The sequence below is a fragment of the Condylura cristata genome, unplaced genomic scaffold (genome assembly GCF_000260355.1).
Source record: "Condylura cristata isolate star-nosed mole 26May11 unplaced genomic scaffold, ConCri1.0 scaffold00006, whole genome shotgun sequence".
NCBI classification, from domain to species: Eukaryota; Metazoa; Chordata; class Mammalia; order Eulipotyphla; family Talpidae; genus Condylura; species Condylura cristata.
Genome location: NW_004567107.1, coordinates 8,199,918 through 8,213,180, shown reverse-complemented (window position 1 = coordinate 8,213,180; position 13,263 = coordinate 8,199,918). Strand labels below are relative to the sequence as shown.

The window sequence follows — 13,263 nt, the reverse complement described above, 5'->3', positions numbered from 1 at the left end:
AGTAAAATATTAATAGTGTTTTACCCCAAGTAGGATTAGAGATTATTCTAATCTCCTTAGTTTTAACTTCTGCATTTTGGTTAATTTCCTCTACTGAATAATGTTTTCCAAAATGCAAAAAGTTTTAAAAAAAAAACCACAACATGAAACAGTTACCTAACTGAGAATGAGCTAAGCAAGAGGGTCTCACTAAAAGATCCTCCTTTACAAAGGTTTCACAGCACCACCCTGTCCAAACTCTTAATGCCAGCTGGCTGCTCAACACCAGGAAGGCAGTGGGCGTCCATCCTTCCGTATTCTAGATCTAATCACCCTTGAGCCGAACATCAACTCCACCAGCAGAGTTCGCCTCTTGTGATGGGGCAAACACAAAGCTCTGCAACCTTCAGGCAAGACCAGGGAGACGATACACTAGGAGAAAAAGACAACTGGTAGAGAGCGGGTCTGATCACCAGCAAATATACTTTACAGCCACTGGATGAAGGAAATGCACTATGTACGTTGCAAATAACACACAAGCTACAGAATCATACTTCAGACTTGGTAGAGACCTCCCAGCTCATCTGAACACAATTTCCAGGACTCTGTCTTTAGGACGCTCTGTAAATATTGACTGGAAACAATAACAGAGATCTCATACTAGAGAATCTTAAGTAAACAGCTCAGAAGCCTGGCTTCCTGTTTATACAATGTTAAGTCACCTATTGCTAATCACAAGGTGATTCAGCATTCTGAATTAATCTAAGAATTTCTTGATGTTACATATAATCAAAGGAACTACACAGGACAGCTGAAACACCAGAAGACACCGGAAGTAACAGAAGGGAAACAACTACAGACATGTTTCGGCCCAAATAGCAGGAAAAGGGCGCGAGTGGCCGCGGGGCTCAATCTATCTCCAAGTCGCTGTCTTCGCTGTGACAGGTGGCAGAGTTACGCACAGACGTAAGCACCAAGACTTCCTTTTCTGGGAGCAACCCAAATTCCTGCAGGAAGGCTTCAAGGTCCACAGCAAAGAAATCCTCCCCCAGTTGGTCAGTGACCCGGACAAAATTGCCAATCAATTCGCCCCCCTTGTAGATGAGGAGGGCGGGCAGGGCGTTCCTGGTGAACCGGCTGCTGGCCCCGATCACCGAGCTCTTCACCCGGCAGAATTTGACAGCTGGGTACTCGGCGGCAAGGCAGATCATGCAGCCATTCATGGCCTCGGTGCCCGGAATGCTGTCCTCATAGATGTGGACCATGATGAGGGTGCCTTTCTGCTCTTTATCAATCATGTCCAAGAACCCTGCCCCACTGGGGATCTCAAAAACCTGCTTGAACTGGGGCCCCTTGAGGAGCTGCTGCCGCATCTCCTCCATTCTCTGCTTGCGGTACTGCTGCAGAAACGCTTCGTCGTCTTGGTCCTCGCTCACCATGGCAAACTCCTTCAGAGTCACCTGCAGGAGGACGAGCAAGTGAGCATGGGGCACGACGCTAACGTGAGCCCGCACCCGTGCTCTGGCACATGGGGCCAGGCCTGGGGCGCCGGGTGCCTGGGCCGCATGGAACTCTGCAGGCGGCCTCATGGGAAGGCGCTGTTAGTGGTCCCATTTGCAAATGAGATTCCCAGACTTGAAATTATTTGCACAAGGTTACACAGGCAACAATAAGACGAGGTTTCTAACTGATTTTAAAAACCCAGGGGCTTCATGTCATCTCTCTATTCAAACAGGCAGCATTGGATGACATAACCTCATGGGCTCTTTCTTTTTCTTTTTGTCAATCTTGACAAAGGATTACTGATTTTACCCTCTTAGGTTTTTGTGGAAAAGACTAGAGGACATTAGGGAACTTTACAGTCATATGTCCGGCTCACACTTAAAACACAGTCACACACACATGTTCACGAAAAACTTTTCACGTCCAATCACAGGCTAAAGTCATTTTTGCATTTGCAACAACACTTGTGGGGAACCAAGTCGACTGTACGATACTTTTGCCACTCAGCATGATTATATCAACTGTTTCCTCATGTTTCCAAACAGTCGTTGCTGAGATGTACATAAAGGGCTGGTTTTGCCTGGCCACGCCCCTATTTCTGGCTTCCTGTCAGTGCCCCGCTCTGTTTTCCTGCAGACAACCCAGCAGGACAAGCCATCCCCTCTCAACACTGCCGCTGGTCATCTCAGCTCAGTACAAGCCAGGGGCTGTGAGAGGTGGACACGATGCCAGGCAGCTTGCTGAAGGGACGAACCTCCTTTCCTCTCTTGGGCATAGCAAGACTTCCCTGTGCCTGTGCCCGAGCCCAGCTCTGCCTTATCCTGCACAGGTGGAGGCTGGGACCCGCCAGATCAGGTTCCTATGACACAGCAGCACCATTTCAAAGTCCCTACTTTACTCATTATTTCCATCTCACAACTCTTCGTTTACCTCAGCCTACCCGACTGGCTCCTTTTTGACTAATTACGGTCTTTGCTTGAGTCTAAAGCCCTGAAATGATTCCTCCTTTAACCCTCATCTGTTGCCTGATCCTGGCTGCTGTTTCCAGCCAACTGTTCTCTGGGCCACAGCCAAAGGGTCTCTGGCCCTTCTAGATGTTTGTTCCTCTGTGGTTGGGCGGGGGTGTGGGGGTTGTGAGGAGGGAGAAGAAGGTCCTTTTAATCTTTTAATACTGACTGGGAAGGTATGAGAGAGTCGGGGACCCAGTTCCAAATGTTTTGTGAGGCACCCGCTTTCTTCTACTGGATTACCTCCTCAGGATTAATTCTCGTGAATAGGCTTCAGGTGAACTGGAGCCATATCCTGGACAGAGCAGGATGATCTGGGTTAGAAGCCCAGCTTCTATCACCATTTATTAGCTGCATGACCATGAGCAAGGTCCCTTCCTTCTCTAAGCATCCATTTCACATCTGTAAACATGGAAAATACCACCAACTTCAGAGGGTTATTTCTGGCCCAAGAACAGCCCTAAAAAATGGAAACTGCATTTACCCAGCCAGGCCCTGTGATGGGCACGCACTCACCCACACATCCCTGTGAGATATGGGTACTGACCTCACTGAAGTAATGACTAAACCACCCCACAGTCACTAGGGGCAGAGCTGAGATTCCAAGTCAGGTGCTTCCAGGTGACAACGTGACCCTGTATGTACCCCTGCATGGCACCACTTCTGGAGGCCAACTCAAACATCCGCCACCTCCTTAACCACTACAGCAGCTGCCGAGAGACACCCGGCACTGCTACCGACCTTCCCACTGATCTTCTCCTGGAGGTCCTTCTGTTTCTGTTGCTCCTCCTCTTCATCCAGATGGGACCTGCAGGTCATGGACAGCTTCCTGATCAGCCTTTCCATCTCCCGGCACTGCTCCTCCCTTTGTTCCGTCTCCAACTGCTTGAAGCGGCGCCAGTCATTGATCACACCTTTTGGACCTGAGTTGGGGGTGAACATGGAAGGGACCAAGAATAGGCAGTAGGTTCAAGTTCACATCTGTCTAAGCTTGCCCCAGCGGCCTGCAGAGGCCCTCACACAGGGCAGCAGGGTCCATACGCCATGATGTCCACTACAGCATGGCCTGCGACAACCAAGGGCCCCACACTAAATAAATTATGGTCCATCTATGCAAAGGAAAATAAAGCAACAAAGAATGAGGCAGTTCTCTTTCCAGTCAAGAAACATGTTCACGTATACTAGGTTAAAAAAGGAAATGAAAAGGCAAAACGTAGAATAATATCATATGAGTCTCAATTGTTAGGAACAGCAGTGTATGTATACAAATATTTGTGGGAACTGACACATGTGTGTGCACATTTGTATTTTCACAGAAAACAAAGCTAGAAGGTTGCACAAACTCTTTGGAGCAGCTATCTCTGGGTACCGGGCTCAACGGGGACTGGCAAAAGAGAAATTTACTTTTTCTTCCCATACTTCTGTATGAGCTGGATTTTTTAACAAAAAGGTAGCCGGCCGGCTGTGCTGTTATGCCTGAGTTCACCTCTAAAGTTAAAGTGTTTCTGATGAAAATAGGGATTGCATGTGTGTGCAGACTCCTATGTTTGCTTTGGAAAAATAAGAGGGAAGAAGGCAGGAAAAGAATGACACAGGAAGGTGCTGAGGGGAAACCAGTGAACCAGACAATATTATAAAACATAACAATACAGTGCGCGGCCCTCCCTGGTGGCTCAACAGGTTAAAGTGCAGCACTAGAAAGCTCTCCACAGCCACTGCAGCACAAGTTCAACCCCCCGTCAGGGAGCTGACCCACAGGAAGCAGCAGACCTCTCCTGTCTCCACACTGATCCCCTCAGCAGTGTACTTCATCAATCTGCCTGTTCTGCTCTCCACTCTGTCTCTGGTGAGTCCTCTCACCTCCTGCACCTCTGGCCCTTACCCCAGTTCTCATATGTATAAATAACCTTTTTAAAAAATTTTAAAAGAAAGAAAATAGAACAACGAGTTGCCATATGCCATCCACCAGGACAGCAAAGATGAAGCAGTCAGAGGGCAGGAATAAGGGGAAAGACTATTGCTGGTTAAGCCATCAACTCATGTCACCTCAGCAGATGGAAATTCAAAATATTTAAATGTGAAAGTGTAAATATGCATATCCATGGTTTATGTGATAGCAAACAATGATTAATTTGAGGAGCTGGATTAAAACCCAGACTGTGTTCACAGCCACCTTGTACGCGTGCACATTTGCAGGGCACAGGGCCACGGTTAGAAACACACCGTGAACTGACAACACCAGGTTATCTCTGGCAGTGACCTGGAATTAGAGAGACATGATGAGGAGACTGTTAGCTGATTCATACCAAAGGGATATTTTTTTAATAATATAGTAGTTTATTTTTACATTACTTTGTGCCTTTTTCCATATCAGCTGTAATCCCCCTGAGCTTCCTCCCATCGCCAAATCACCCGTGTGCCATCACCATAGTCCAGTGCACTTCCCTCTCCCTACTTTTTTGATCCCATTCCCCACTCCATCCCCAAAAAATGTCTCTGGTATACAGTTGTTCATTATTATTATTATTATTTTCTCCCCTGGTCCCAAAGGAACATTTTTGAAACCTTTTCCCAGAACCTAGGATTCGCCAGTACCTGTGTTAACTGAGATGCCTTCACCCGCCAACTCAGCATCTGCAGGCACTGACCTGCCGGCCAGGGCACCCCTGTCTCCATCCTTGTCCTCCCGATCGCTGTCCTCATCCTCACTGCTGCTGTAATAGTACTGCAGCTTCTCCCCCAGCAACTTATCATCCAAGGTCGTCATGGTGCCTGGAACAGGACAACATACCAGGTTCTTTGCTGGTATGAACCAGACACAGGTGCATCCGAAGAGTATGTGTTCACTGGCACTGAGGGCCTGCTCTTTCCAAGATCCTAAGTGATTTTCTTTTTAAGCTGAATCTCAAGAATTCTGTACCATGACTCTTGTGACAAGGTTTATCATACTTTTTTGCACAAAGTAAAACTGAGCTCTGATAAGGGACATTATCTTCCCAGACTTCACAGTGAATGGGAGAGCTGGGGTGAAACTCCAGAGACCTACTCCTCGAGACAACGGGTGTGAGCCAGTCTCCTACTTGCTGGCTGGAGATTTTATCTACACATACTTTCAACTTTTCCTAAAGACAACCAGATAACTGAAAAGTCGGGTAGGACTCATCAACGAAAACTCCAAAAGGGCATCATCCACAGTGCTGAGTCACTCACTTTGTGCAAGTCAGTCACTTCTCCATCCCTGGTCTTCAGCCTCCCAGTGGGCACTTAGGGGTGGGTGGGCTCCAAGCCCTACCAACTTGGGTGAAGAGCCCATGACAAGACTGTGCTGATCCCCGGGTTTTTAAGGACAATGGTTAACCATTGCACAAAGCCCAGCGTCTCCATCAGAAGCAGCCAGGGGCAATTTGGGAGAAAACTCCATGAACCCCTCCCAGGTCTGCAGCAAACCCAGCAGGGAAGGCGAAAGGGCCTCTACACATCTCAGTCCTGTGCTTTCTTCCTTAAAATACATATCACCAAGCCCTTACACTCATTCTCCCACAGGCGGAGAGCTCACCGCCAAACCCAGCAGGAAAACTCTCCACAATTTGCTAAGCCAACAGAGACCGTCTGGATTGGTACAGAATTGAGGGCCCCTGGGTGTCAGAAGGGGAGATGGGTGCACAGGTGATTAATAGAAAGATGCTGGTTAGAGGGGTTGCTGGGAAACCATGACAGTAGAGGGTGGGACACAACCAAACTAAAGACACTGAGAGGAGTCTAGGTGTGCTGAGACAGGCTGGGTGGGTGGGGAGGCGGAGTGGGCGGGGCCCGCGGAGAGGGCGGAGGCGCGAAGGAGGCGGAGCCTATGGGGTGGAGCCGTGGGCGTGGCCAGGGCGGAGCAGCGCGCGGAAGAGGCGGGGCCAAGAGGGCGTTGCGAGGGCGGGGCCACTGGGCGCTTATGGGCGGGCCTCAGTAGAGGGAGCGTCAGCGCGGAGCCAGCGAAAATCTCGCGGAGACCGGGCAATGGAGGGGGCGAGAGTCCAGAGTGGGCGGGGTCGCTGGGGCGCTGGCGGAGGAGGCGGGGCCCGGAGGGGGGAATCGGCGTGGAAAACCTTTGGGGGAACCGGGTAGCGTGGGGAATGGTGGGTCAGTCGGAGTAAGAAAATCGCGGGCGCCGCGGGGGGCGGAGGGGCGAGCAGACAGGGCGGGCTCGCCGACCGCCGGTATTGCACAACCTCCCGACTGTATTGCATGCCCGCCGCGTCTTCCCGGCTGACCTCGATGCAGCTACCCGGCCTAGCGCGGTCCGGATCCCTTCGGGCCAGCAGCTCCGGGCACTTCCGAAGGGAGTAAGCTCTCCGTGGTGGACAGAGAAGTGGGTCGGCGCCTAGAGCACTAAGAGAAAAGCTGCGAGTCCAGACCGCCGGACCAATAAGGCGGCCCTTAGCGTCAGGGCGGACACACGCCGTCCAATCAGAAGCCGCCCCCAGCCAGTGGGCGGTGCTAGAACTACGGGTCTCACTTTGGGCAAAACACCTCGACAAAGGCGAAGCGCTGCTTCTTCCTTTGTTTTGACTTCTATTTAAACTAAAAGCTACGCTGTATGTGCCCAGCTGTGAGCAATAAACATCTTTTGCTCGGTTACCTTTGAAGTTTGCCAAGCCATTCACATGTATTTTCTACGGGTCCTTGATCACGCTACCTCTATTAAAAAGGAAAACAGATTCAGACAAAAATCTGCCCTCAGAAACACAATCCTTTAAGTTAGTTATTTTCGATTTAAGAAAGGATAAACCCGATCCTTGACGTGCAAAATGAAATCCTGGTTTGGATCCTGGAACACAAAAAGGACATGAGACAACAGGTGAAATTTGAATAAGGTCTCTTTAATGTTAATCGTATTGTTTCAATAGTTTTGATCATTGTCCCACGACTACTAAGATGCTAACCTTCTGGGTGAAGAGTATACTATTTTAGCAAGATTTTTTAAGCCTAAAATATTATATTCTGAGCCCTTATTAAGATGTGCTTTGTAACAAAGACACAAGCATACATAAGTAAATAAATATTTCCATTCTGTCTCAAATTTTTAGAGACTTGCAATGAATCTCCTTTATGCTTTATTTCCTCTTTTCATTGCTTTTGGATTGTTTTATGTTTGTCCTTTTTTTTTTTTTATGTGGACTTTATTCTTTTGATAATCTGCGACCTGGGTAATTTGTACTGCTAGTTTTAATAAACTTGAAATGAGATAAACAAAGCAAAACAAAATCATAAATAACTCATTAAAAGCCTTGTGTAGACTAGATCACTCAAAACACACTGAAACAATTTACTGTTTAAAATAGGAGCTCTGAATTTGTGATAGAAGTTGTTAATATGTGGTCCTATACTACCTGCTGTCTGCAAATTTGTGTGCGTGCCTATTTTTCGGTAGGCTGTCCAAGAGTTCAGAAACTCCTCCCCAAGATTAAGAACAAGTCTTTTGGTTGTTGTTGTTTTAAAGATTTATTTATTTATGCATACAGAACTGGGGTGCAGGCCAGAGGTGCAGAGGCCCTAAGAGGATTCACCAGGGAGTGCGGAGCTAGCTAAACAGGAGGATCAACGAAGCGCACTGCAGAGGGGAGCAGCGGGTGGGTCGGGAGAGGGCTGCGGCTGTCTTGCAGTGTTGGCTTTAAGCCATTGGGCCACCGGGGAGGGCCCAAGAACAAGTCATTTTAAAAGGTCATGTGGTGACTTCTGGCAGTTGTTTGTTTTTTCAGTGAAGAGCCTTCTCTTGATTAGATTTGTTCGAACAGCCAACTTTAGTATTTTTATGATCTGTTTTAAGTGACAAATCACAGCCTAGTCAGTGCGGGGGCACAAGAGATACCCATAAAAATTGTTAAATGTTTGTTTTTTTTTAACTTTTGTGATCTTCATCTATGGCACTTCCTTGTCCTTCAAAATTCACTATAAAGCTGCAGTTCTCAAAGGGAACCAACCCTAAGTTTCTCTGGACAGGTTCCCCTCCCGCTCTCTAAGGGAACCAATTCATATCTCAATTTTCTTTTTTTCTTTTAAAGATTTATTTATGCACACAGAACTGGAGTACTGGCCAGAGGTGCAGGGGTGGTGAGAGGATTCACCAGAGGCAGAGTGGGGAGCAAAACAGGCAGGTCAACGAAGTACACTGCTGAGGGGAGCAGAGGGTCTGCAGCAGAGGTCTGCTGTGCCATGTGGGTCAGCTCCTCCGAGACTGACCTGAGATTGAATTTGTGCTGAAGAGGCTGGCAGTACTGAGCTTCCCATTGGGGCACAGGGAGGGCATGCATATTTCAAATTTTCAACCCTCGTACCCTCCCCCTGCTCAGTTTTTGACCTTGACTTCTTATTTCACTGAGAAACAGAAACAAATAAAACCTATACTTGATTCCATCCCCAACACCCTTCATCTATAGCAATTAAATGAATCCTGCTCCCTCAGATTAGTGAAGGACTTGATTTATTCATAATTGCCAAAACTTGGGAGCAACTGAGATATTCTTTCATAAATCATTGGCTAAACTGGGGTACAGCCAGACAATGGAATATTATTATCAAGCTATCAAGGAAATAAAAAGACATAGGGGGAAGCTTAAGGTGTGTCCTACTTATTCAGCGAAGACAATCTGGAATAACTGCACACTGTATGATTGCAATTATATGACATTCTGGAGAAGACAAAACTATCCATAAAATGGTGCAAAGATCACTGGTTGCTAGGGGTTGAGGATGGGTAAGAGGGAGAGCACAGAATTTTTAGGACAATAAAACTCTTCTGTATGATACTACAAGAGTGGATACATGTCATTATAGCTTTGTCTCAATCCACAGAATGTGCACTACTAAGAATGAACATTAATTTAAACTATGGACTCTGGGTAACGATGATAGATACAGTTTCTATGATAGATACAGTTTCAGTTGTAAGAAATGTACAGTTCTGGTGCAGGTTCTTCCAAGTGAGGGCAGGACTATGGAAGGTTCTGTACCTTCCGCTCATTTTTTCTATGTACCTAAATGTGCTTTAAAAAAATAAATAAATAACATACAAGCTCTCCCTGGTGGCCAACGCACTACAGTAGTTGATCCCGGCCAGGGAGCTGACCCACATGGCGTAACAGAACTCTCCTGCCTTCCCGCTGCTCCCCTCAGCAGTGTATTTCAGTACATCTGCTGTTCTGCTCCCCACTCTGTCTCTGGTGAACCCTCTCACCATCCCTGCACCTCTGGCCTGTAACCCAGTTCTGTATGCATAAATAAATAAATCTTTAACAAAGTAAATAAATAACATACATTAGGGGTTAGAGTAAAACCATGAAATTAGCAAGTCTCATCATAGGTGGGAACAATGGTTTCTGGCTTTCTACAGTCCAGTATGGAAACTAGAAGTCTCCGTTGCAGGTTTCCTTTTTTGATTTGTAGACTCTTGAAGGAAGCTAGCTATTTTTGGAGATGATGTAGTAAAATTGTGGGGGGGGGGGGGGGGGGGAGGTCAGATAATCCGTGGGATGGACTACTGAGACTGTAGGATTTAAACACATTTATTCTCAGAAGTATGTACTCACAGTGTATGTTCTAGTCTAAGGGTATTTTGTGGTTAACACCTGAAATGATCATTTCTGGTTTTTAGTCCTTTGATGTCTCTCTTAATATATTCACTCTCCCAGTATATGCTACATAGGGATGTATTCAGTAGTCTCTTGGGAATGTTTCTGCATCAGCACTAGGAGTGTGCCTGAGTAAGCTACTGAACAGTATTCGACAGGACCACGTCATTGATCTCAGCATTTTGGGATGATGTGGATAATGAAATGGGTAAAAAGTACACCAAGGCTTTTTTTATTAGTGCATTATATTGAAGGTATTCACTCAAGGGTATTCACCTGTGAAGTGGGCGGGTCAGGAGAGGTTGCCACACCATGTGGAGCACCTCCTGGGCGGGATCCAACTCATGCTGAAGTGGCTTTAGCTTCTTAGCTGTTTTCACCAAGGGAAAAATCTTGCTCCAACAAGATCTATTATTAAACATAGTTGAAGTTTTGTAGTGACTGAATAAAATTCATATTGTTCAGTAATATTTTGTAAAGTAACTTAAATATAAGAAGTAGGGCCCTCCTTGGTGGCGCAGCAGGTTAAAGCACAGCACTAAGAAGCTTAAGCCACTTTCTCATGAGTTCGATCCCCGCCTGCCCGGGAGGAGATCCACATGGCGTGGCAGACCTCTCCTGACCCGCCCACTGCTCCCCTCGGCAGTGTACTTTGTCCATCTGCCTGTTCTGTTCCTCACTCTCTCTCTGATGAATCCTCTCACCCTCCACATCTCTGGCCTGTACCCCAGTTCTGTATGAATAAATAAATCTTTTAAAAAATATATAAGTAAAATTTCTTTCTTTTAGAAATATTTTTTAAAGTCTATAAGCCAATAAGGATGTAGCTCCATTAAATTTTGACAAATTTTTAAAATTTATTTATGCATACAGACTGGGGTACAGGCCATTGGTTTAGGGGCGGTGAAAGGATTCACCAGAGACAGAGTGAGGAACAGAACAGGCCGACTGATGAAGCACACTGCTGAGGGGAGCAGCCAGCGGGTCAGGAATGGTCTGCCGCCCACGTGGTCACTTCCAAGGCAGGCTGGGATCTAACTCATGCCAAAGTAGTCCCAGCCCCTCAATGCTGTGCTTCAAGTGGCTGAGCCACCAGGGAGGGCCCAATTTTGACAACTTTTTTTTTTAAAGATTTATTTATTTATTCATATAGAACTGGGGTACAGGCCAGAGATGCGGCGGGTGAGAGGAATCACCAGAGACAGGGGAGCAGAACGGGCAGATCAACGAAGTACACTGCTGAGGGGAGCAGCAGGCTGGTCAGGAGAAGTCTGCTGCGCCATGTGGTCACCTCCGGGACAGGCAGGAATCCAATTCATGCAGAAGTGGCTTAAGCTTCTTAGTGCTGTGCTTTAACCAGCTGTGCCACCAGGGAGGACCCAATTTTGACAACTTTTAAGAAGACAGAACCTTTATTATGTGCATATGATGGATTAAGCAATGACTTTCAAATACTAAACCAGCCTTACTTTCCTGATAAATCCTATTTGGACATGGCTTTTCAGATATATAAAATATATAAATATGTATGTATTTGCTAATATTTTGAGGATTTTTACATCCACATTCATGAGGGATATTTATCTGTAATGTCAATTACAGATCACTCGGTATGTGTTTTGTAATGTTACCCTCAGGCTTTGGGTTATATTGATCTAATAAAACTAAATAGGGAGTTCTTTCCTCCATTTTCTGAAAGGGTTTCTGCAAGATTGCTGTTATTTCTTCTTTACTAAATTTCACCTGGAAACCACGTGGGCCTCCAGTTTTCTTTGTGGGAAGGTTTTCATAATTTATTCAATTTCTTTACAATAGGCAGTTTCTAAAATAGCTTCTGTACCAGTAAACAACTCACTCCATCTCAGTTCCCAGTCTACCCACCCTTCGTGCTTTGGAACAATGGGCAGAATTCCTGGAAGCATCTCTTCTTGGCAGTGGGCACAAAGATTCTCAGTAGAGGGCATTGGAGGTCACTGCAGACTGGGCTGTGGTCAGTGTATGGCTTGAAGGATAATCAGGGCGCTCTTCTCCAGCCTTGGGATCAGCAAACGCGGCCCCTTGCTGTTCTTGCCAACCCTGATTTGGCCAAGCAGTACTTTTGCAGTGCCCTCTCTACAGAAATCAGTGCCCCTAAGGCCTCCCACGTGCACTGGCAGCCAAATGCTTCCTGTCTGCACTGGTCTGGTGCCAGTTCCCTCCCTGGGCTCTGGTGTAGTTCATCTGTGGCCCAGTTACTCTGCTTTGCCAGCAATTAAGTTCCAGCCCCAGCAAACCCCAAATCAGCAAACCTCTCTGTGGCTGAACTACACCATCTCCAATGAGGTCTGCATCCATCTGATAATGGGTTTGCAAATTTACCCTCCCTTATGTATTCTCCCCAAATAACCCATATAACACCATATGGAATGTTCCTGTATCTGTCACTCATTTATTAGATGTTAATCATTCTTTATGTAAAACTTCCCCTATATGGTTGCTCTTTCTTGCCTGGAAGAAGCCACTAAGTAGTGTCCACACTCAGGGGTAGGGAATTATCCAAGACCATGAATACCAAGAAACTTTAGAAGCTCTGTGCAGTCCTTGAGTGGGACCTAGAGTCTTGCTTACAATATGGAAGCAAGGTTGTGACTTCTCTCTCTCCACCCCATCCCATGCTCCTACTCTCTCAGCCACTTCTTGCTTGCTGCATGGATGAGTCAAGTTACGGTATAGACTGTGAGCTGCCCTGCAGAGAAGTTCATGTAGCAGGAAACCGAGGGCAGCTTCCAGCCAACAAAAATCTGGGTCCTCTTTCCAATGGTTTGGGAGCAATGGAATCCTGCCAGCAATCAGTGGTGTGACCTTGGGAGCAGACCCTTTCAGGTGAGCTGTGAAATGCTGCAGCCACCACCCAGACTACAGTCTGTGAGTCAGAAGCAGGTTCCAGAAGCCTGACTCATACAAACCATGTTATGTGGTCAGGCACTTTGGGGGTAATTTGTTATGTGACAATAGATAATACAAGAGTTATACCTTTTCCCTTTTCATCTTGTATCTGTTAGGGCAAATGTACTTTGAAGGATTTGTCCATTTTGAAGGTAGGATCATTTATTCACTTTCTTGCTAGGCAGACAAAGCATACCAATTTATTTGCTCAAAATCACTGCAGAAACAAAAAG

At 46.5% G+C, this 13,263-nt stretch overlaps 1 protein-coding gene across 1 annotated transcript; it reads right to left on the bottom strand.

The window, feature by feature from the left end:
- Window positions 1-732: 732 nt before the first annotated feature.
- On the bottom strand, window positions 733-6,906 carry PDCL (phosducin-like). Its single transcript, XM_012721119.1, has 4 exons — window positions 6,749-6,906; window positions 5,085-5,261; window positions 3,231-3,412; window positions 733-1,439 (listed from the first exon to the last, which is right to left on the bottom strand). Exons 2-4 carry the CDS (start codon window positions 5,254-5,256, stop codon window positions 888-890), a joined length of 906 nt encoding a protein of 301 aa, XP_012576573.1. The 5' UTR covers window positions 5,257-5,261; window positions 6,749-6,906; the 3' UTR covers window positions 733-887.
- Between the last annotated feature and the right edge of the window lie 6,357 nt (window positions 6,907-13,263).